At 59.7% G+C, this 21,877-nt stretch overlaps 1 protein-coding gene across 2 annotated transcripts in view; it reads right to left on the reverse strand.

Annotated features, from left to right (window-relative positions):
- NTN1 (netrin 1) overlaps positions 1–11,738 on the reverse strand; it is an 85,465-nt gene extending 73,727 nt beyond the window's left edge. For both annotated transcript variants that reach the window (XM_082774744.1, XM_082774743.1), the window contains exon 1: positions 10,485–11,738. In XM_082774744.1, the coding sequence (XP_082630870.1) occupies positions 10,485–11,508 (1,024 nt within the window). In that variant the 5' untranslated portion in view covers positions 11,509–11,738. The remainder of the gene's footprint in view (positions 1–10,484) is intronic.
- Positions 11,739–21,877: the final 10,139 nt, after the last annotated feature.

Consider the following 21,877-nt stretch of genomic DNA (forward strand, 5'->3'; position numbering starts at 1 on the left):
GCTTGAATCCAAGCCCAGGTTCACCTGGGAATTAGCAGCCTGTGGGTCACCGCCATGGCTCAGCCTGCGGCACGGGGTGACTGAGACCCCGTGGAGCATCCCACTGCCCACCCCACGATGGTGCAGGATAACCAAGTGGTGCTGGGGCCCCGAGCCGGGGGGGCTCATCGGCTCCTGGCCCTGCACCGCCCGCTGCCTGCTTAGCCCCGATTTACGAGCAGCGTGTGAAGGACAGACACTGGGCCGCTGGGCTGAACAATGCGGGAATATTAGCCGAGTTACAAAAACAAACAAACCAAACCCCGCCGGGAGCCCGTTTCATTTATCTTCTTTTGTCCGGTTTTGCTTCAGCGTGAAAGTCGCCCTTTCAAGTCCAGCAGTTGTGTTCCAGCCCCGGCGGGTAGCTGATCCAAAGCGTTACACTGCGAGCTTCCCAATGGCATGTTTGCACAGTTCAATTCATTTCTAAATATTCAGTGGAGTTTCCCTCCCTCCTACCCTCCCAGGACTTTTTGCCCAAGAGCCGAGGGTGTAAAGTACAGGGCCGGGGATACTGGTGCACAGAGCCTTTGTGTGCAAACACAAGCTGCTGTTTGTATTTGCCTTCACACTGTCAGAGCTCAATTGTGTGCAGAGCAATGCTGGCTACCAGTCTGCTTTCAATATCCGCTCGGCCATCCCCGCTGCCAGAGAGACGCTCCCCCTCCCCGTCCGCTTTGAAGCAAAGTGATTTAATTTCATGAGACTTTCGGTAATCACGTTACGATCTCCAACATTAACCAGAACTGACTCCCTATTGCAAAAGGGCGGGCGAACGACCGAGTAAACAGCCCGGCTGGGGACAGCCTGCGAGGAGGGGGGAAGGCAGAGCCCCCCCGGCTGCCCGCCTGGTCCCGCACCGCGAGCAGCAGCCCCCGGCCAGCGCTGCGAGGGAGAAGCCAGCTGCAGCATCCCAACAGTGCTCTGCAGCCGCTCTCTTATTCCTCCTGCACCACCATGGCTGGTTTTCAGAACCAAATTGTTTTCTCCCCTCTGTAACTCTCCAGAGCTGTCTTTTATCGTCTTCTTCCCCGTTTCAGTTACAGAAACCTCTGCCACACTCCAGGACTGGATTTGGTCCTGCGACAGGCTCCCTCTGGGCGAGGAACACCGCGGTGCCCAGTGCCCGGCAGAGCCAGGGCTCGAGGGATGGGGACAGGGGTCTGGGGCAGGTCTAGAATGAAGAAGAGGAGGCAGAGAGCTGGGAACGCTCTGGTCTGGCCTGCAGTGGTGCCTCTCCCGCAGCCCTTCCCTCACTGCATGCATGGTGAGAAGAGCATCTCCCGACCAACCCCAGATCATCCACTGGACCCCAAATGAAAGCAATTCTGGGGCTGCAAGAGCAAACCAAGGTGCTGCATAGGGCTGCTGGGCGATCCCTGTTGGGTGTAAAAAAAATCCCTTTTCCTCATCAAATGCATTGTCCATGCTCTCTGCATCTACTACAGCTCAGCTGCTGCAGACTGGACCCTCAATATCCAGATGGCTGACATTAAGGGACATTAATTTGCCCCGTGGAGCTGCCATGAAAATAAAGTCATACTCAGTTAAAACGAAGTGGGGATCTTGACGATTCATGCAGCGCTGCAGAACGCAGCCTGGTAGGGATCTGGTTGATGGATGGCTCAGAAATAGTAGAGGGAAGATGTCACAGGATCCTCATCCATCTTTCCATCCCAATCCATGAACTTGGCATACAAGGGCAGGTGTAAAACCAGTGACAGTGTCAGAGTGGCTGGGCAGAGCCCAGCACACAGCCCGGGGAGCAGCTCTCCTCCTCTGCTGCTCCCTCTCTGATTCCCACCTGGAAGCACTGTCAGAGATAGGAGAGCCCTCTTTTTGCTCCATCCCACACCATTATTTAACCCATCCCAATAGTTCCCCACAGCAGGTCAAAAAAGGATGAATGTGCTATGAAACAGACCTGGCTGCTCACAGCCTGCCTTGGTGCCCAGCTGCTCCTCACATCATTTGGGCCCTTTCCAGGTGAAACTGGGGGTGCTGGGTGTGGGCTGCTGGGTGTCCTTCACCCTCTCCCCCGACGGGTGAGATGCAGCAGCTGTGCCCCTCAAGCAGGGAAAATATTTTTCTCCAGGACACCCCGAGGCTGCTTGCCCCAGCAATCCCTCTTGTGCTGACATTCCTGTGTGCTGGCTGCACAACCTCATGCTCACTGCTCATTTTTGGCCCAGGACAGCAAAGATCATCCATTGTGCACCACACCAGCTGCTGAGGAGTGGGGCTGGGGCTGCTCTGCCCTGTGCTGGGCTCTCCGGGTGTGCCACAACCTGGTGGCAATGACCAGTGGGTGAAGCAAAAGGTCTCTTCCAGCCCTTAGCCTACTGCGAAATACTTTAGGATAAACCTGTACAAGATGAGGGTAAAACTGTTTTGTTTGTTTGTTTGTTTGTTTTTTTTAATCCCAGCCTATCCATGTGGGAGATACAGATATAAATTTCAACCCTCTCATCATTTACAAGATGTTTTGAAAAAGTTTGAAACTAAAACACCCAGCTGTATCCTCCTCGCTTTCAGAGCTGTGTGTGGGACATGGAGCCGGGCTCCTTCCCTACCCGCTGCTTTCCTGCTCGCTGTGCTCCCAGTGATGTAGCTCCTGGGCAGAGGGAAGGCCACTTTGCAAAGGAAGGGCACACTGTGCACAGCACCAATTTTGTGCTAGCTTTGTGCCTTCGATGCAACGGGATTGCCTTTGCCAGTGAGAACCTCGGGTGCTCAGCACCATCCCTGGGATGGAGGGGATGGAGCAATCTCTCTGGCTGTAGCACCCCATTCATTTTTAAAACCTGGGCACCACTAACATAAATCCCCAAATCCATTTCCCAGCTGAACTGTATGCTTCTTCCATCCCCAAGCCATGCCAACAAGGGTGCCTGTGCTGTCCCACATTTCTTTGGTAACTATCCCCCCAAAAAAGACATTTTTCCTCCCCTTGCTCACCCCCTGCATTCCGATGGGCACAGCACAAACTCCAAGCTCAGCACAGACCACAAGCTGCAGGAGCCGGAGCCGAGGTGTGCTGAGCCCCGTCGTGTGCTGATCCCTGCTGCAAATGCACTGCTGAGCGCCCGCTCTGCTCCCGGCTGCTCAGCTTGAGTAGGAAAAGCCTCCCTGTCTCGTTATCAGTCCCCAGGGCATCCTAATCCTCCTATAAATGAAAGCTGTTATACTGATATCTTTTTAAAAGCCTGCATGTCACTTCCCCATCAGGGGATTTTTTTTGGAGTGCATTCACAGGGGTGAAGCACTGTCACCAGCAGAGCCTGGTTTGCACCAGGTGAGGATCTGACCCCATTTCCTTACACGCTGCATGTGGGCACCTGGTTTTAGGCTGAGCCCAGGCTGAGCACCGGGGCCGCGAGCTGCCCGGCTCCACGAGGCAGCGGGGAGCTGGCAGCGGCGCTCGGGGAGGGGAGGTCAGGTTGTGCAAAGGAAATGTCACCCGCTGATTGCAGCGGCTAAGGCCAAACGGCAGCCACCACTGCGGAGACACCCTGGGGACGGAGCAGATGTGGCTGGCTGAGTGTCCCCGAGTGTCCCTGGCTGCTCCTCACACCTCATCTGCAATGGGAAGCCCGTCTGAAGCTGCACTGCGCTGCCTTGGCTGCGTCCCTGCCACACAGGGGGAGGTGGGCAGTGCAGCAGAAAGCCCCTGGCAGCAGAGCTGGGCTCATTTTGGGGGTGTTCTCAGTGGCATTGCTCCCCTCAAACACGTCCCCAGACCCAGCAAGGTCCCTGTGATCAGGAGGGTGAGGACTGCCTGGGGTCGGGATCTGCCTCCATCAAAGCTGCTAATTGTCCCTGCCGAGCCCTTTCCCTGTGTCCAAACCACCCGTATGGGCTGATCGCAGCTGCAAACCCTCTCTCATCCCTGCTGCTGCCTGAAAATTTGGGAGATATTGCCTGGTGCAATTAGGACGATGCCTCAGATAAATGGTGTGCATGGGGAAGAGTCCGAGGTCTGCAATCTCTCCGTGTGGCTAGGGCTCAGCCCCGTAGGGACAAGGGCTGCTGAGTCCTGTGCTGCAGGCAGACCCATCAGTGATTTCTAGAGAGGGCTGACCGTGGTATTTGGTGGGTCCTGAGGTTGTCTTGGGTTTATTTCTGCCGTCTGACAGCAACACAGGGCTAAATATTCGGTGCAGCCCTCTGCAGCGCTCTGAAGGTATCCAGCTGGCCTCCAGTCCTCAACAACTCCTTCCCCCTGTGTGTCCTGCAGGCAAAGCTGGCTGGGGAAGAAACTCATCACAGCACCCCAAATCCTCCCAAAGGTCCCCAGGAAAGCCCCTCCACTTGCACAGCTCCACCCCAACACAAATTACCCCTTAAAAATCATGAGAGCTTCCAGAAACACAGCACCAAAAGCCGGGTTTGTCCCTAGGAAAAAGAGGGCACCAGCCCCTCACAGCCAGAAATCCCGTTCCCCATCCCCGGGGTGAAGGGGACATACGTTTGGAATAGAAAGAAGGGCTCTCACGTCCCAGCTGCCCCACGTCCCAGCCCAGGTACGAAGGCATGAATGCCGAGGGAGATTTTCCAAGCAAAGCCCTGCAGGCAGCGGCCACTCGCGAGCTGAGCCCTCGTGTGCTTTTTGCTCTGTCCTGGGCAGGAGCACGTCCCCCGGGCGGTCACAGAGAGTTTGCCGAGGCGAGGACAGCGCTGGCTGAATAAGGATGACATGCTTTGGCCCAGAAAGAGGAGGGCAGAGATTAGCCGTGGACAAGCTCAAGGGAAGGCAAGTGTCCAACCCCGAGTGCCAAGCCTGGTTTTGTTTTAGCCTTAACTGCGCTTTTTTGTTTGTTTGTTTGTTGGTGTAAAAACCTTTCTGTTGGAAATCAGTTTAACTTTAAGCTTCCTGAGAATAAAAGCCTGTGAGAAAGCTCTGCCCATGCAAGGCCCGCTTGGGAGGCTACAATGGGAGTCTCAGCAGCTTACGGGCCCATATTTCTATGGCTACAGCACCCATCTGCTCAGCAATACCGTGTTACCCGCATCTCGTCCAGTTCCCCATGCAGAACAACCCGCTGGGAGCAGAACCAGGACTGGGGGACAGCAGATCCTCTGCTCCATGGACAGCACATGGCCGTGTGAGGGGTGCAGCCTGGGCAGCTGTTGGTCCAGCTGCTGGGGAAGGTGCCAGAGCCGTGGGGTTTGCCTGGGCACCGGGATGCTGTGCTGCTGCTGCTGAACACCTTTCCTGTGCCGAGAGCAAAGCAGTCTGCACAGCCCCATTTTAGTCTCTATATAAGAGGAAACTGAGGCAGGGGAGACAAGACAAGCCCGAATATAAGAAACGATGACCATCCTACATATCCTCCATAGGTACTGGGTGGTATGGGCCCCCAGCAGCTCCAAAATCCACCGGTCAGCCTCGCCTGGCTGCCTCAAGCTGGGCACATTGTCGGGCTGTGCTGTCCCAGCTGGGTGCAGGGGAAGACACAGACACCCTGGGGACCCTGCATGGGCACCCTGGGGATCCTCTGTGGGGACACTGGGGATCCTGCAGGGGCACCTTGGAAATCCTGCTCAGAGCCTTTTTGTTCAAATAGGAAAAGTCGCTGCTTTACAAGGAGAGAAGGGATGCTCGCAACCTTCCCTCTGGAAGAGCCGCAGCCATACATGGGGTAAATGCTGGGGCAGCTCTGCCCCAGCTCACGGGGCACTTACAGAGCTGGTCTCTGCCAGCCACGCTGCTCCTGCCCCAGCTCCTCACCTCGAGACCACTCACAAAGCCCTGAGCCCCCACAGGAGGGAAGAAGGTGGCAGAAGGACATCTCCCACCAGCCCAGCCCTGCCCGCCCGATGGGTCTAAGCCACCATGAGCCTTGATGATTAAGGTGGGCTAAAGAAAAAAGATCACCAAAGTTTCATAAGGGACACCAGGAATGCCCTGAGAGGAAATCCTACAGTCCCTAGATCCCTCTGCAGGACCGGAGCGAGAAGAGCACGCTGCTGCGGTGCGGCTGGGGCAGCACGCTGCGGACACAGGAGGATTTGATTTCCCTGGTTGTGATGAGGATGGAGGGGAGCCTAACAGCTGCTACAGTCAGCACTGCCCGGCAAATATCTCCCTGAACTGCCACGGAGACGATAAAGGTCCAGCCCCAGGTTTGTCTGGGAGGAAGTTTTTCATTGAGAATGTCTGGCAGCCTGGTCTCTAGTAATTCCTGGACCCCTCCGCCTCGGAGATGAAGTTTCCTCTCAGCTGGAGGAGAGGCTGGCTCGCAAATTGCTCTGACAAGAGACGTATCACAGCCTGGGAACCCCACCGCAGCGCTCGCCGCGGAGCAGAGCCTGTCTAACACCAGGCTTTGCGCGCGTCTTGTGCCAAATCCCCTATCTGAAAACACAATATGTTTCCTTTTTCTCACTGCAATCGCACTTGTTATTGTTAAATGCTCTCTAGGCATAACAGAAGGCCAAAATCTGAGAGGCGCCCGGCACCTGCAAACGCCACTGACGTCAGAGAAATGTGCAGGTGCCGGGCGCATCTCCTGTCCCTGCGGGGAAATGCTGCGGAGCGCCTGAGGCGGCACTGGGAACCGTGTCTGGAGGCTGTTCCCAAAGTGCCTGCAGCCTGCACTTGTCTGGCAGAGCTTTCTCCGGCCAAGGCAAGTGCAGTGGTATTTATGCAAGGGAAAGTGAGATTTCAAAAGTGTTTCATGGCTTTTTTGTCCACATTCATTTCCAGCGCTCAGAATAACACCGCGGTCCATGAGAAAACGTGGGGTGGTGTTGACCGAATTTACTGATGTTGCTAAACCTGGTTGGAGCTGGGTCCCTGGCTGTTTTCGTGCATCCACACAAGCTCACCAGCAGTAGAGCTCTGAAGGCGTTTCAGTTCAGCCTTTTCCAGCTGTGTTCTCCTCTCACAGGGGAGCTGGAAGCTTCATCAGGACAACATGGGTTGGACAAAAAGTGGGGCTTGGGCTGGCCGGACTCTGAGCTGGCCCGACGGTGCTGAGCACTGCTGGGGAGATGGAGGATGGAGAGCAGACCTCCCTGACTGGCTGAGTGATTGCAACAGCTTCCCTCCAAGCTGTGTCCTCCCTGGAGCATGTTAGCTCCCAGGCGCCTGGCCAAAGCCAGACTGTAAGGCCAAGCTCTACGTGGAGGAGTTATTTGCCAGGTAAAGTCGATGGGAACCTGAACCAGAGGGAAGTTCTGCTGGCTGAGCCCCTTCTGCTGGAGCAGGCCCCTGGAGAACATCTCCTGGGGCCGTGTCCTGTCCTCTCCCTGCATGGTGCCTGGGCTCTTGCAGGCAGCAAGAATTGATAAAGAAAAATTAGATCTGGCTGGTGAAAAACATTCCCGTGGGAAATTTTGACTTTTTGTCAGAAACTCCAGCGCGTTTCTTTTTCAGCCCCAAATAAGCATGAATAGGAACAAAGATTTGGTTTTGGCAGGGGGAATGGGCTTACCAAAGAAAACACCCAAATTTTCAGGCAGAGCAGACACATTCTGTCATTTTTCTCTTTGGTTGAAAACCCAACTTTCCCGAAAAAGAGCAAATTCAATGAAAAAGTCAGAACTGCTTCTCACACCTCTGGCTGGTGCAAATTCAGTAGATTTGGCTAATTCGCCTGCCCCCATACCACTGCTGCTCATTCACCTCCTTCTCAACCTCTTCAAGAGGTTGAAGATCCCTCCGGAGTGTGGCCAATGGCATCACCACCACCATCATCCGCAGACTTCCTCACCGCCTGTCCCCGGCCTCTGCCCGGTGAAGGCTGGCACCCGCAGACTCCGAGTGAGCGCAGAGGCTGACTTTATCTCTGGGTTTGGGAGAGAAATCAGGGTGGGCTGATGGTCATGAGCAAGTGGGTGGGAGCTGAATGGGGTTATTGTGATCTTTATCTAGGGGGATTATTCTGGGCCGTGTGGGCTTGGCAGGGCAATGCAGTTGTTTGGCCGTGGTTGGTGTTGCAGACTGATAGGTATGGCCCCAGGGAATCTGCAGGAAAAACAGACTCAGGAAAATTGTTTTACAGTAGCTTTACCGTTGCAAAACATTCATTTCCCAGCAAACTCTGAAGAAGAGGAAAAAGCCTTGGAGATTTTCGTTTGCAGAAGTCTGACACAGCTAGAACTGTGCATGGTCTGAAATGCAGAGCCTGGCACGAAGACACACACTTTACTGGAAACCGTGAAGTTTATTGGAAGTAAATTGGAAGTAAGAAAGATGGTAGGCACACAGGGCCAGCACGATGACTGAACAGTAGCTTTTACAGGGGCAGTTCAGGGTGCTGCAGAGCAGACAAGGATCTGGCAGTGACCTGGGGCACCCCGAATTTTACAGCACTGCTGATGGAGAGAACTTTCTGCGAGCAGGGAACCTGTCCCGGGCTGCAAGATGGGGCAGAAACCTGGGGGAAGCTGAGCCCCTCCAGCTGCTGGCGGGGATGCTCACCCCGGGGTGCCACTGGGATCTGTCCCTGCCCGGTGGCCGGGGCGCGGAGCCCCTTCCACAGGCGCAAAGCACTGTTCACAGAGGAACCCCGCAGGGACAGAAGGAAAACCGGAGATAAATCACGGCTCGGCGCTGTTCGCACGTCCGAGCCGCTCTCCCCGCCCGCCTCCCCCCGGGGCCCGGCCTCTCCCCACCGCCGCCGCTCCGGAGCCGCCCCGACGTGAGCCGCAGCCCGGCGGAGAGCGGAGGCTCGGCCCGGCCCGGCCCCTCGTCTCCCCCCCGGGGCTGAGCAGCGCCGCAGCACCGGGGGCACAGCCGGCACCCCCTGGGCTCCCCCGGATTCCCCTTTCCCTGCACCTTCCCGGCAGCGGCAAGTGGAGCTCCCCACGGCCGCCCCCGGCGGGTCCCGGTGCCCCCGGCCCCCGCAGCCCCCTGCCCGAGCCCGGTAACCCGCGGCCGCAGCCCGGCTTGGCCGTGCCTCGGTGCTGAAGGCGCCGGCGAAGAAATTGTGCTCTCTGCAAGGGACACATCTGATTATGATTTGGGAAGAAAAAAAAAAAAAAAAAGGAAAGAAAGCAGAAAAAAAAAAAAGCCAAAGCCCAACCCGGCCGCTCGTTGTTGATTTTTTTTTTTTTCCTATCGTCGGAACTGCAAATGTTTTGGAAGACGGGGCCGAGTTTTCCGTGTAAACAAGGAGGCTGCGGGCGGCGGAGTGCCGGAGACGCGTTCCGGCGCGGCGGGGCGAGCCCTGCCGAGCCGAGCCGAGCCGAGCCGAGCGGAGCAGAACCGAGCCGAGCCGAGCCGAGCCCAGACTCCGGGCTAGCTCACCCCGAGACCCCCGTCCCACGCAGGACCTGGCACGGCTCCGTAAACCGGACTGAGAAGGGGACCGGCAGCGCAAGGGCAGGAGTCGGCGGGGTGCACGGGGCTGCAGGGGAACTGCCCCCAAAAACCTCACCCTGTGCCCGTCTCCCCCTCGGGTTAGCCCCGGAGCTGGGGTTCGCTTTCAGCCCGGACGGCACGGGTTTCTCGCCAGGCACGGAGCGAACCGGCCCGTCCCGGAGCGCTGCTGCCGCTGCCGTTTGCTCTCGGGACCCGTTCCCGTTCCCGTTTCCGTCCCCGTCCCCGACACCTCCCGCTGCCCGCCCGGGGCCGCCCCCACCTCAGGGCAGGACGGGGACCGGGACTTCGCCGAGCTGCCCCGCGCCCGGCCGCCTTCTCTCCCTGTCCAGGACCGGAGCCGTTCCCGGCCCCGGCCGGGGCTCCCTGCGAGCGCCGACCCCCGGCACGGATACCCAGACCCCAGCCCAGGACAGGGGACCCTGCCCCGCCCGCGCCTCTCCGAGCAGCGTCGCGCACGACCGGGGTTTTGCCATTTTGCTCCGTGTCCCCTCTCCCCGCGCTGATTTCCACCGTGTCCCCTGTCCTGTCCTTCCGAGCCGCCCGCGGTCCCTGCTCCGCTCTCCAGCGTCCCTCGGTGCCCCCGACCCTCCAGGTGCCTCCGCGTCCCGGGCCTCCCGCACTCCCTGCCCTGCACTCTCGGGTCGTTCGGCGCTCCGTGTCCCCGTCGCAGACCCCTCGCCGTCCCCTGCCCCGGGTCCCCCGGGGTCCCCGCTCTGCGCCTCGGGGTCTCCCTTGCACCTCACCGATGCGCTCCCGGCCGCTGCTGTGTCCCCTGCCTTGCGCTCCCGGGTGCCTCAGTATCCCCTGCTCCGCGTTTCTGTGTCCCTGGGAGTCCCCCGGGTGTCCCCTCCTTTGCCCTGCATTTCCGGCTACTCCCGTGTCCTCTCCGCGTCCCGCTCCCCGTGTCCCCGCGTGTCCCCGCGCCGCTCCCCGTGTCCCGGGATGGCCCCGGCTGCCCCCGCGCCTTTCGCTCCCTGTTCCCGCAGGTCCCCGCCGCGGGTTTGGGTGCCCGTGGCTGTCCCCTCCCTCGCCGTGCCCTTTCGGGGGAACCCCAGCGCCCCTTCCCCGGGGTCCCGGCGGTGCCCACGCCGTGCGCTCCCACGCGGGGACTCACCCACGCACTCGTTGGCCTCCCGGGCCGTGGCTCTCTGCCAGGGCCGGTCGTAGTGGAAGGGCTTGCAGCGGTCGCACTCGGGGCCGGCCGTGTTGTGCTTGCAGTCGCACACCAGGTTGTCGTCGCGGTCGCGCACGCAGCGGGACGCGTGGCCGTTGCACTTGCAGCGCCCGCCGACCTGCAGGTCGGACACGGCGTAGAAGTAGGAGTCGCGGGCGAGCTCGGAGTCGTCCTCGTTCTCGTCGCCGAAGGTGTGGAGGCGGCTGAAGGTCACCTTGATGTCGGTGGCCGTCACCCAGTCCTGCAGCACGGGCGAGTTGTCGAAGTCGTGGGCCGTGGGGCGGCCGTCCAGGGTGCTGAAGGCGATGAGGCCGCCGGAGAGGGGCCGCACGTCGGTGTGCGAGTCGGTGCAGATGGCCTCCTGCTCGTTCTGCTTGGTGATGGTGGCGCGGCTGGGCTTGTTGTACATCTTGCGGCACTGCGTGGAGTAGAACTGGAAGGGCACCCAGGTCTTGCCGTAGTCCATGGACTTGTAGATGGCCATGGACTCGGGGCGCGGCGAGCAGAACTGCAGGCTCACGTAGGTCACCTCGAACTTCTTGCCGAGGGAGAGGGTGAGGGTGACGTTGTGCGGGTACTGCACGTAGCTGTCGGACTGCCAGCACGTCAGGTTGTGCGGGTTGTTGAGGTCGGTGAGGAAGGAGGGCGGGTGGGCGCGCTTGGGGTCGGAGGCGTTGCAGAGGTGGCAGGAGCGGACCTGCTCCTCGCCCTTCTCCGTGACCACGCAGTACCGCGACGGCGGCTTCCCGCAGGTGCTCGACACCTTCACCTCCTTGCCGAAGGCCGAGTTGACGAAGTCGGGGATGCAGCGGCGGGGCAGCCCGTGCTCGTCGTAGCAGGGGTCGGGCTGCGCCGTCTGCACGGCGAACATGCTCAGCCCGTGGTAGCCACCGCGCAGCGGCTGCGCCAGCCACGCCGCGGCCAGCAGCAGGGCGAGCGGCGCCTCCGCGCCCCTCCGCGGCATCCTGCGGCCGCCGACCTGCGCGCAGCAGCAGCGAGGGACCCGCCGGGCACCCGCGGGGCCGCGCCGGGTTCTTGCGCGCAGCTCCGCGGGGCGACGCGGCCGAGGGCGGCGGGACGCGGGGGGCGGCTCACGGAGCCCGGAGCATCGCCCGCCCCGCGGCCAGCCCCGCGGAGGAAAGGGGGACGGCGGCGGCGGCGGCACCACAAAAGTGCCGCTGGCGGCGGGGCTGGGTCCCGCCTGCCTCCCGCCCCGGCTCTCGCACGGAGAATGACTGGCGGTCCCAGCCCCCGCCGCGTTTGAGGTCATGCTAAAGGAGTGACATTGCGCTCAAGGAACAGAACAACGACATCCACTGGCGGCTCAGCCAGAGACACGCACAGGCGTCGGGGGGGGGAGAGGGGGGAAGGATGGGAGCGGTCCCGCCGAGCCCGCGGTGTGTGTGGGGGTCCCGCCCCGCCTTTTCGGTCATGGGCCCCCCGAGAAGCCGGGGAAGGGCCCGGCTCTGGCCGCCCCCTCCCACCGCCGCGCCGGGGGACCCCCGCCCTCGGTTCCTCCTGGCCGCCGCCGTGCCCCGACGGGGCCGGGAGAGCGCAAAGCCGCCGAGGCTCCGTGCGCACCGGGCGGGGAGAGCCCGCGGGGGTCGCGCACACCCGTGAGGATGCCGAGAGGGCCGGGATCGGGCCCCCTCCCAGCTTCTCGCTGCCGGCATCTCCCCCTCGCCCCGTCCCCGAGTCAGGTCGGGCCTGACCCCTCGGCACGGCGGGGGCTGCCCCGAACAGACGAAGCGGTGCCGGACACGGCGTGGGGACCCGAGGCAGAGCCCGAGCGCAGGTGCCCGGAGGGGGCGTCTGTGCCCGTCCCGGTCCCGGGGGACTCCCGGCCCCTCCGTGTCCCAGCCCGTGTGATTCTGTGAGAGAAAACCAGGTGCCGGGAAAGTTTCACTCGGGGAAGTCTCGAGTCCTCGGACACGATTCGGTAGCTCAGGGGCCGGCAGAGCCCGGCAGGTTATTTCAGAGGCCCGGCACAGCCCGGCCTCTCGCCTCTCCCCCTCGGCTCACACCTTGTGGCTCCGTCTGCCCACGGGAGGAAGGTGTTGAAGGGCAGCACTTGTCCCGCACCGGGCCGTGCCCAGCCCCGGGCTCCCCTCCCCGGCCTCCCCAGCCCCGTGCCCCCCGACGGCCGCCTCCTCTCGGGGCGCTGAGCCCCCCGCTGCCCCGACGTGCCGGTGCCGAGACTCCGAGAGCAGCGGAGCCTCCCGGCGAGCAGCCTCCCTGCCGGCCTCCCTGCCTCCTTCAGCCGCTCCCCTTGATTAAAAGGGCACTTTTATTTTTCCAACCGACGTGCCCTTTCTCGGAGCGCTGCCCACGCCGTGTCACTCAAGCGGCCGGGCCCTGGCACGGCGGCGCGACCCCCTCCGCTGCCAGCCCCGACGGGGCGGCCCGAGGGGACGGGGGTGCCCGGGCAGCGGCGAGCCCCGCGCCGGCCTCCGCCCCCTCCCCTCCACCCGCCCCTCTCCCCGCTTTGAATTCCTTGCCACCGAGCTGAATAAAAGTGGTTGTTGTAAATTGAATTAGTGCCTGATTAATCTGCTCCCGGGCCTGCTAGCCCAGCGGGGCGTCTTTGGCAATGCAACCGCCTTCCCTGCAGGGCAGCGGGGCTCCGCAGCCTCCCTGCCCCCATCGCTCCCCCTGACCCCCCCCCGGCAGCTCCGCGGCTGCCGGGATTTGTTAACTCTTCCCCGGGAAGCAGCCCCTCCGCCCTGCTCCCGACGCCCTTGCTGCTCCGGCTGCTCGGCCTTGGCCAGAGGGAGACGCGTGTGGGAAGGATGCGATCGACTCGGGGGGGTCCCGCTCCTGCCGGTCCCACCCGAGCCGTCCAGGAAGGCGGTTGCAGCCCCTGCCGGGGCACACACACGCAGCCCGGTGTAAGCCAGCCCCGCTGCACGCCACAGCCTCCCCTCCGCGGAGTTTTTCCCCCCGACTGCCCCACAACCTGCAGGGGCCAGGACCGGGCTGTGCCCCTCCAGATGACCGAGCCGTCGGCTCAGCATCGCGTTGCCCAGCCGGGCACCCCAAATCTGGGTCAAGGGACCCCCCCAGGGGTGGCTGCTCTCAGCATGCCCCTTGTCGTGTCCGAGCTCCCCCTCTGCCTTCCGGGCCCTTCTCCTCCGGCCACGCGTGTCTAAGACCAGCCCTTCCCCACGGGCCCTGTGCGGGGCTCCTCTGCCCGTGTGCGGGGTCCGTCCGGAGCAGGTGTCTGTCCGGGTCTGTCGTTCTCTCCAGTTTTGTTTTTTTTTGCTCCGGCTGCCCCAGAGCCCGCGGCCCCCTCCTCGGCCCCGCGCTGCCCTGTCCGGACGGGCAGAGGGGGGATTTTCGGAAATTTCTTAAAGACCCACGACTGATCCCAAAAGCAGCTCTTACGGGCGGGATCGTGGTGCCCGCAACCACGACACCGCCTCCCGGACACCTCCCGGCCCCTCCAGCCCAGCCTGGACCAAGACTTCATCACCTCGGGGTAAGGAGGGATGAAATAATACTAAGAAAAAAAAAGGAAAAAAAAAAAAAAAAAAAAGACGGTCATCGTTGAACTCCCCTGCAGCCCCGAGGTGCTGTTCAATCCCCCCTCGGGTGTTAATTTAACGACCAGCCGGCGCTGCCCCGGCCGCCGAGCGCAGGCTCTCGCCTCCGTGCTGCCCGTCCTGCAGGCTTTGCTCGGCGTTTCCCAACCCTCGGCGTTTGCAATGGCTCTTGCGGTCATTAACGTGATTTACTGAGGCTTTCCTCTAATTACCTCTCCCTCGAGCTATTAAACGCATGGAAGCAGCTCGGCGGGGACCGAAGCGCAGCTCCCTGAGGTCGGTTCCGAGGCTGCCGCTTCCCCCCCGGGTCAGGGGCCGGGGGATGCTCGGGGGGGCCCAGGCCGTGCCCCCCAGCCCAGTTTTGGGTTGTTCTTCCCAGCATTAAACACCAACCAGCCCCGCTCTACTCCCGGGCATCCCCGGGAGCGGGATCCAGCGCCCCGACGGCGAGCCCCGACGGGCCGGGGCAGGGCCGAGCGGCCCCTTTTTTGGGGGGAGAGTAAGAGAGGCGAAGGGTTTTATTTCGGCCCCGCCGTGGGCAGAAGGAAAACGCGGCCCCGGCGCTCAGAGCCTGTTTTAAAAGTCAAATCGCTTCGGGTCCCCGCAGCTTGTCCACTCCTCGGGAACAATGCGCTCCCCCTGCCATCGCCCGGCCTTGGATTTTGGGGAAGGGAGGGGGAAACCCAACCAGATCTTCCCCTCCTCAAATATCTGGGGGCCGTCTCCCCGGCGGGGACCGGGAGCGGCTGGAAAAGCAGAGAAGACCCGGGTTGAAATAATCAGGAGCGATTTATTCCCCTGGAGTGACAGTTCTTTTGAGCAGTTGCCGAATGGCAGTTTCTGTCTTTCTGAAAGCTTTTCTTCCAGATTCTGTTCAGATTAGGCTGGGGAGATGAATGAGGCCATTATCCAGCCCAGTAGCTATTCTGAAATGCCAAATTAATTACCAAGGGCTAAATCAAGGCGATGGGGGCTGGAGGGGAGGGGGGGGCGGCGGTTCGAGGTGTGAAAATATCTCCGCGGGTTTTAAACCCGGGCACGGGGGCGGCACCAGGACCCACTCCCCCCACCCCCCCCCCCCAAAAAAAAAAAAAAAAAAAAAAAGGAAAAAAAGGAAAAAAGGAAATCCTCACGCTGCAGGTGCGGGGGCAGAGACCCCGGGGGGCTCCGCTGCTGTCCCCCCCCGTCCCGTCCGCGGGTCCCCGGGCAGGGCAGAGCCCGAGTCGCGGCCGCTCGCCCTCGCCCAGATGCTCCCGCTGCGAGCGGAGCCCGGGGCTGTCCCCCCGGGGCTGGGGCTCCCCGCTGCTCACACGGGTTGCACATTTGCAGGAGCGTGTGGAAACGCGGCTGCAGCGCTGGCAGATAGCAGGATCTGGGAATCTGCCGAGATGTGCCAAGGGAATTAGGCAAGAAGGCACCGCTGGCTCTTCTCGGACTGCTGCCGCTGCCAGCACAGATCGCGACATTTGCACATGACATTTAATTCCCCCCTAAAAGCTCTTTGGCTCCCGGCAGGCAGTTATTGTTATTATTATTACTCTAATACTTATGGTTCTCTCCCAAGCAAGTATCATTTGCACATAAGCCTCTGATCATTTCGCAGATCCCCAGCCCATAAGCCGGTTTTCTCTCCAGTTCCCGGGAAAGCACACCTCTGCCTCTTCTCATTTACACAAAAATTGCTCAGTTTAGCGATCGCTAGGTAGACCTTGACTATCGATTTCAGCACGGGGAGAGCTGGCCATGCGGCCGATGCTAAATCTTCTTCAGCAAGCGCACATGGCCAGCGACATCCCGCCTCAGCCTGCTGAAACCCCGGGCAGCACTGCTGGCAGCAGAAAGAGCACAGCTAGGCAAGGCTTTCCCCTAAACTAGACAGTCCTTGCAAACGAAGAATAAGCTACAGGGAGGTTTCCCATGGGCTGAGAAGTGGGCTGTAGAAGGAATCAAGCCTTTAATGTAAATTGGCCGTGGCTGGCAGAGACCACTGAACACTGGGCTATTCAGCATCTCTGTGAACCTCTAATGATCAACTTGGATTTCAATTATTCACCCAGAATTGCCACCAAGTGAGATAAGCCCCTGGAATACTATATTTTCTCCTGCAAAATGTTTGCTGTAGGGCAGGCAGGCTAGAAAGCTCTGTGTGCGATATGTGGTTTGCTTTGAGCAGAGCAGGCTGACACGCAGCAGCTCCCCTCCGTACCGAGCGGGGACTGGCAGGTGGGTTCAGCCTCCACCGGGACCTGCAGCAGTGCAGGTACAAAACCACCCAAACACCCAAGGCACTGCTCCACGGTAAAACTGTTAAATGCCATGATTCAGTTGTGTGCTTCTTGGCAGAAAGAATGGCTTAATTTGGATGGGTGCAAATGCAGCAGAACAAAAAATAATGCAGATTAGCCCAGAAAATGTGTTCATATTCTGGACGTTGGACATGTTGTCAAAGTGTCATCGGGGTGAAAAAGTGGATGTTACATGGCATAGCTACAAAATATGCATGGACACTCCTGACTTCATTTGCTCCTGTATTCCAAAGAAGGCTACCCTACATTATTAAGCTATTTCCACAGGAAAATTACTTTTCTGAGCACTACATCACAGGTACCAGGACGAGAGGAACACAATGACCTTGCAGCAATGTTCTGATCTCAATGTGCAAAACCATCAGAAGTGAAATGGGAGCTCGGTCTGCTGGGAACGCCCTAGCACAGCTGAAGAAACCTTGCTGGGGCTGGCAGGAACACCTGCACCAAAGGAACAGATAAACACGGTGCATTTTGGGGCACTAGTGGCTATATCCCGATTTTGTGGAGCTGGAAGATGTGGGGTGCAGAAAGTGGGTTTTTGATCTGGGGAGGCAAATTCCTGTTCATAGCTTGTTGAGGATCTGTGGGGACACACAAGGGGTAGAGGTATCTGGCTCATTCAGTAAAATGTTTTGTTCAGAAAGACTTGTGTCGATGTTGTGGGGCTTTGGGAAGGCACAGTGCAGTAACTGTAGGACAAACAGCAGCAGTGTTTGACCTGCAGAGTTCTAGCGGTGCAGAAGCAGCCATTCCACAAATAGGAGAGAGTCCACCCTTCACAAAGGACTTGCTGCCATTTTTAGGGCTAGCCTCTTCCCATCACAACCACCCACTGCCCAGCTCCGAGCTGCTGTCCCTGGGCTCTGGGGACAGACCTGTCCTAGGACCCCCGGCTCTGTGCCCACCCAAGAAAACTCCCCTCAGGGCTGAGCCAAGGGTCTGGGCAGCCGGTGAAGCTGTTTGGGAGCCAGAATAAGCAAATCTGTCCCCAAATAATCAGCTCTGACCTTTAGCTCTGATCTTTCCCCTGCAGCTGCCCTTCTGCTGCCCATGGATGGAGGCTTTGGGTGTGCTGACCTCCCCCTTGCTGCTTGCAGCTGATGCAGCCTCGGTGGACACCAGCGTGTTCCCAGCGGCTGTTGGCCCTGGCACCCATGGCAGGCACTGGGAGCTGCTGGACATTATTTCAGTAGGAAAACTGAGCTGACTGAGAAACATCTGCCTCCAGGTCCCATCTGGGGAAGAACACAATGAAGTTTGTTCCTCTTGAGTCTAGGCCAGTACTACTCAAATGAAAAATGGTCTTTTTTTCTTGCTGCTTTTACCTTTGTTAACAAAACTGGAGCAGCAATGAAAACACAAGGTTCCTGGAACCCCGATGGAGAGGGAAACCAGTCGGTGTTATGGCAGTGACTAAACACTGCCCAGAGCAAAGGGAGAGCAGCTGGGTTGAGCTGGGACAGTGAAACCACTGCCCTGCTAGGGCAGGGACATTGCAGCGAGCAACGTGCAGCGAGCAATGCTCCTTGAAAACAACAAACATGCCTTTAAAATAGCTAATGGGAGCAGAGACAGCTCCTCACCTACGTTACAGAAATGTCTTCTGGGCACAATGGACACAATCGACACCAGCCTGGTGTGGGATTTTCTTTGGGACTGGCACCAGAAAGTGGCTCTGCAGAGGTTTCCTACCTTGATGGAGTCTGCTCAGGACAGCCCGAGACGTTCATTTCATACAGGACCTGTGAAAGGCCGGGGAGCTGAAGCACTGAGCTTCTTGTTGGGAATTTTCCTCCCCGCTGAGTCAGAATAGAGTCGTGAAAAGGAATTTGATCTTCTTAAGCCGATGTTAGGCAAAGATCGGACCTGGGCAGAGAGGGCGGGGATGGAGGGCACACGGCTGCGTGGGGCCAGGGCAGGCAGAACCGAGGGTACCCCAGCTGCCTTGGGAGCAGGGTTGTTCACACACACACACATATCCCCAGAGCTTCTGAGCCACCTAATAACTCCCTTCATCAAATGATTTACTCCTCTCCAGCATTTGCTTTGGAGGGATGAGGGGGCTTTTGGGGCTCAGCTCTGTTTGCAGTGGTGGCAGTGCCGTGCAGGCTGTTTCAGCAGTGCAGGTGATGGGGCTGCTGTCTGTCTCTGTGTGTTTCAAAATAATAAAGAAATAAAGGTTCCAGAAAGCATCCTGTTCCCTCAGGCACAGTCACAGCGTGGTGGGGGATCTGCAGGACTGAGCCAGCAGGGTCTGTCCTTGGGGCTGAGCAGCGGGCATCATGCAGATGGCCATGGGGACTGCGAGCACACACCTTCCTTAAGCAGAACGCCCTCTTGTCACATGAGGGGTACAACGGGTGCCAGGGGACTCCCCAGACCCCAAACCACTTCTGCACGGAGAGGCTGCCGGGAGCAGCAGTGTCCCCACATGTGGGGCTCGGTGTGGTGAGGGCACGTCACCCAAAGGACAGCAGGACACGGCTTTTTGCTGAGCCTTACCCAGAACGCTTCGCAGTGTTCGCTCTCTTTTTGGCAGCCATCCTAACCCAATTATAATTAAGTATGTATTAAGCTGGATGAAGTGGCTTTCGAGTGGCTATAACCTTTTAATAGGGGAACCTGCGGAAAGGCAGCGGGGTGGGCTTCTCTGGCCGGGCGGCGAGGCACGGGGTCAGCCCCAGCTGCGGGGGCTGGGGAAGGGGCTCTGAGCAGCCTTTGCCTGCCTGCATCGGCCTCCGGGGAAGCAGAGCCTTGCTGATGGGCCCGCAGCCTCCCAAACCCACCCGGCATTCCTCCTGTCCAAAGGTAGGTGGGTGGCTGTGTTCTGGCCTCAGTTTCCCCAGGTGCTCAGCAGGGCAGTGATGTTTGTGCTCCGGGTAAAGCTCTGCTGCCCGTGGCAGGAAAGGCTGCTATATGCCAGCTGGTCACACTCCCCAGCCCTGCCCCCAGATGCCTTAGTAACAAGGGGTGAGAAGAGAGAAAAGCTCATTTTTCTGACCCATCCCTACCCTCTTTGGCATCAATATATAAATATTTTTAATTTTTAAAATTAAATGTTTTAAAAAATATATTTTTATAAACTATTTTTCAGTGTTCATTGTGTGCTAGAGAAAAGTAAATCCTGTCCTCCCAGAACACTGCCTGGTTTTGATTCAGCCAGAGAACAACCTTATCTGAGGGGTCCTGCCTGTCCCTGTCCCCAGCCCACAGGTGGCCCAAGGATGCACACAGATCCCTCAGAGGATAAATTCCAGCTGTCTCCAGCTCACTGCTACCAAACACTGCACCAGGGTCTCACTGCTCCCTCCTGTCCCTGACACTGGTCTCCTGGTCACTTGGAGGTGTCCCCAGGTGTGTGGGCACAGACACAGAAAAATATGACTTCTGTGAGATTCGATACACGGCGTCGGCTGTTCCTGTGCTGCCCCAAAATGCACAGATGAAGGTGCACATCTCTGCACCACCTTAGACCCGGAGAGCACAAAGAGTGACACAGCCACCCCTGCTGGCCTCCCGCTGACTGCAAGGCTTGGATTTACACTCATGTTAAAACATACGAATTTGCAAATCCGAGCCGAGAAATGCCAATGGATTTCCCAAGCACGGAGCAGCTTTAAAATAAATGAGAATTAGAGCACCAAGGTGAAACCCACCCCTGGGGGAAGTGGAGTTAATTGAAGTTTAAAGATTTATGCAGGGCAGAGAGGCCGAGGGGGTCTCCTGCCCGGGGGAGGAGTGAGGGTCCTGCACTTGGTCCTCGCCCAGGGCTGCCCCCTGCACCTCCCCTTCTCCACCCTCCTGCCCCGTCCTCCCCGTGGGGGGACCCAGGGGCTGCTCCGGGGCTTTGTCGGGTTGCTTGCACCAGCCCTTGGCAGAGATACCTTACCAGTATAAAAAGCTCCCAACTGCTATGCGTTGCCTTGCAATGCGGTTTTTCAGCCTGGGAGAAATGTTGAATAGCGTTTCCTCCAGCTGACAAACAGGTCTTTTGTTCCTTCTCAATTTGGGGGACAAAAGGCCGCTCATGTTGCACCTTCCCCACCCTCCTGACTTGCTTTGCACCTGCCCCTGGGGCCTGAAAGGGAAAGGTTTAACATCCCAACAAACCTCCTGGGAGAGGACGGCTCCCAGCGACACCTTCCCGGCTGTGCATATCTGCCTTTCCCCACCCCGGCCCCTGGGCACTGCCACCTTCAGGGGCTGTGCTGGCTGCCTGCCCTGTCCCCGGCCCCATCCCTGTCCCCTTCCCCATCCCCTGCCTTTCCTCACTTCCCTCCCCGGAGTTTCTGCAGCCTGGGGCTGGTGAAGAGGAGCAGCCTTCGGTGGGTACCTCCGAAAGAACAGGGAGGTGCCGTTGCCATCACACTTTGCTCCCCAAGCCCCCAGCACTCTTTCATCCGCAAAATGCCAAACATTAAATACACGGCCGAAACATGTTTGAGTGAGCGAGGTTTCAGCAGCAGCTCAGGTGCTTCATCTGGAGGGGAGCTAGAAGGGCTCGCTGCCCGCAGGTTTCCCCGGGGCACGTCCTCAGGACACTGTCACCAGCAGTCCCCTGCCTCCCGCAGCCCCTGCGTGCTCCCAGCCGCTCAGGTCGAGCCCTCCCCAAACCTTTGCAGAAATCCCCTCCAGCTGGTGTTGGCAGCTACTTTGTCCTTCCAGGAGGAGCGGGATGACCCCAAAACCTTTCCCATCCCGGGCAGCAGCGACCTCAGATGCCTCGGTGCCGCGCGTCCCCGGCTGCAGCCCGCGGCTCCCGGCCCGGCGCCACCGCTGTCACCACGGGCCCTGCTGCCACCTGCCGGGCACCCAGCGCCCAGCTCGGGGAGCAGAACGGCTGGGGAGCCCCGGGAGCCCCTGTCCCCAAAGGCTGGGCTGGCAGAAAGGCTTTGCCACCAGTTGTGGGGAGGGGCAGGAACCACCCGCGGCTCCTGCCTGCAGCTCTGATGTTCCGGCTTTGATGCCTCGCTCGTCCATCACAAAATGCGGCTTGAAAATGTGCCTCTCCCGTAGGGTGGCGGAGAGGACGGCAGCACCCCAAAGCTGCCCCCGGCCACTGCGCAGGGAGGGGGGCACGGCTGGGTGGCACCGCCTGGGGACCTGGTGGCCCCGGGTGGCAGCCAGGGCTCCTGGCACAGCGTGCTGGGGGCTCAGGGCTGCCTTCGCCTGCTGCCACCTCCACGTCTGACCGGGGGCTGCTGAGGGCTCCCCCCGACTCCCCCCAGCCCCGGAGCAGCACACTGCACTGCCAAAGGAGCACCCAGAGGACTTCTGCAGCCCCACGGTGACACGGAGCGGGGTCAGCTGGGTATGGCCGCGGCTCCAGCCGCAGTGCCCGGAGCGTGTTCCCAAATCCAGGCTTTGGCACCCGAAGGCACCGATCGCTGCGGAGGGGCTCGGCGGGAGAGGGGATGCTCTCAACACCGAGGTGCTGCGGGCTCAGGGGTGGCCGTGATAAAGCTCACAGTGCACGCAGCTG

Source organism: Aythya marila, assembly GCF_965140915.1.
Source record: "Aythya marila genome assembly, chromosome: 18".
Lineage (NCBI taxonomy): Eukaryota > Metazoa > Chordata > Aves > Anseriformes > Anatidae > Aythya > Aythya marila.